Here is a 477-nt window from a genome sequence, read left to right as displayed (position 1 = left end):
CAGCCCCGCCCCGCCCCCTTCCCCGCTCACCCTTGCTCCTCCATCATCTCCTGCAGTTCCATGCACTTGAGCTCCACGCGCCGCTTGCGCTCATGGTCCAGGATCTCGCGGTGCGCGCGCTTCACCAGGCCGGGCTCCGTGGCGCGCAGTTCCTCCTCTGCCCGCGGCCAGGCCCCAGACGAGACGCCCGGCTGCGGGAAACCGTTCGCCGCGTCGGGCGGGGACGGCACGCTGGCCGCCCCGTTATTCACGGTGGATGACATAGTGGCTGCCCCTGGAGCGGCTGGCCTCGGCCCTGCGGGACAGACACAGACACCCGGCGGGATGGTCACTTCTCGGCCACCTTCTAAGCTCTTCTCGGAGCGGGTTAATCCTGGAGATTTAAAGGCCCACTCATGGCTCTAATCCGCTTCCACTCTGGCTGCAGAGCCGGGCGGTGGCAGGTTTGCACCTGTGGGTCACACCTCAGGGCATGAG

At 67.3% G+C, this 477-nt stretch overlaps 1 protein-coding gene across 1 annotated transcript in view; it reads right to left on the bottom strand.

The window, feature by feature from the left end:
* Nucleotides 1–263, bottom strand: part of SRRM3 (serine/arginine repetitive matrix 3) — a 31,203-nt gene extending 30,940 nt beyond the window's left edge. The window contains exon 1 of the mRNA XM_010854355.1: nt 31–263. Coding sequence (XP_010852657.1) covers nt 31–263 — 233 coding nt within the window. The remainder of the gene's footprint in view (nt 1–30) is intronic.
* Nucleotides 264–477: the final 214 nt, after the last annotated feature.

Source organism: Bison bison, unplaced genomic scaffold (genome assembly GCF_000754665.1).
Source record: "Bison bison bison isolate TAMUID 2011002044 unplaced genomic scaffold, Bison_UMD1.0 scf7180017864340, whole genome shotgun sequence".
In the NCBI taxonomy this organism is placed as follows: Eukaryota; Metazoa; Chordata; class Mammalia; order Artiodactyla; family Bovidae; genus Bison; species Bison bison.
The sequence above is the reverse complement of the archived record's forward strand: the minus strand, read 5'-3'. Positions and strand labels throughout refer to the sequence as shown.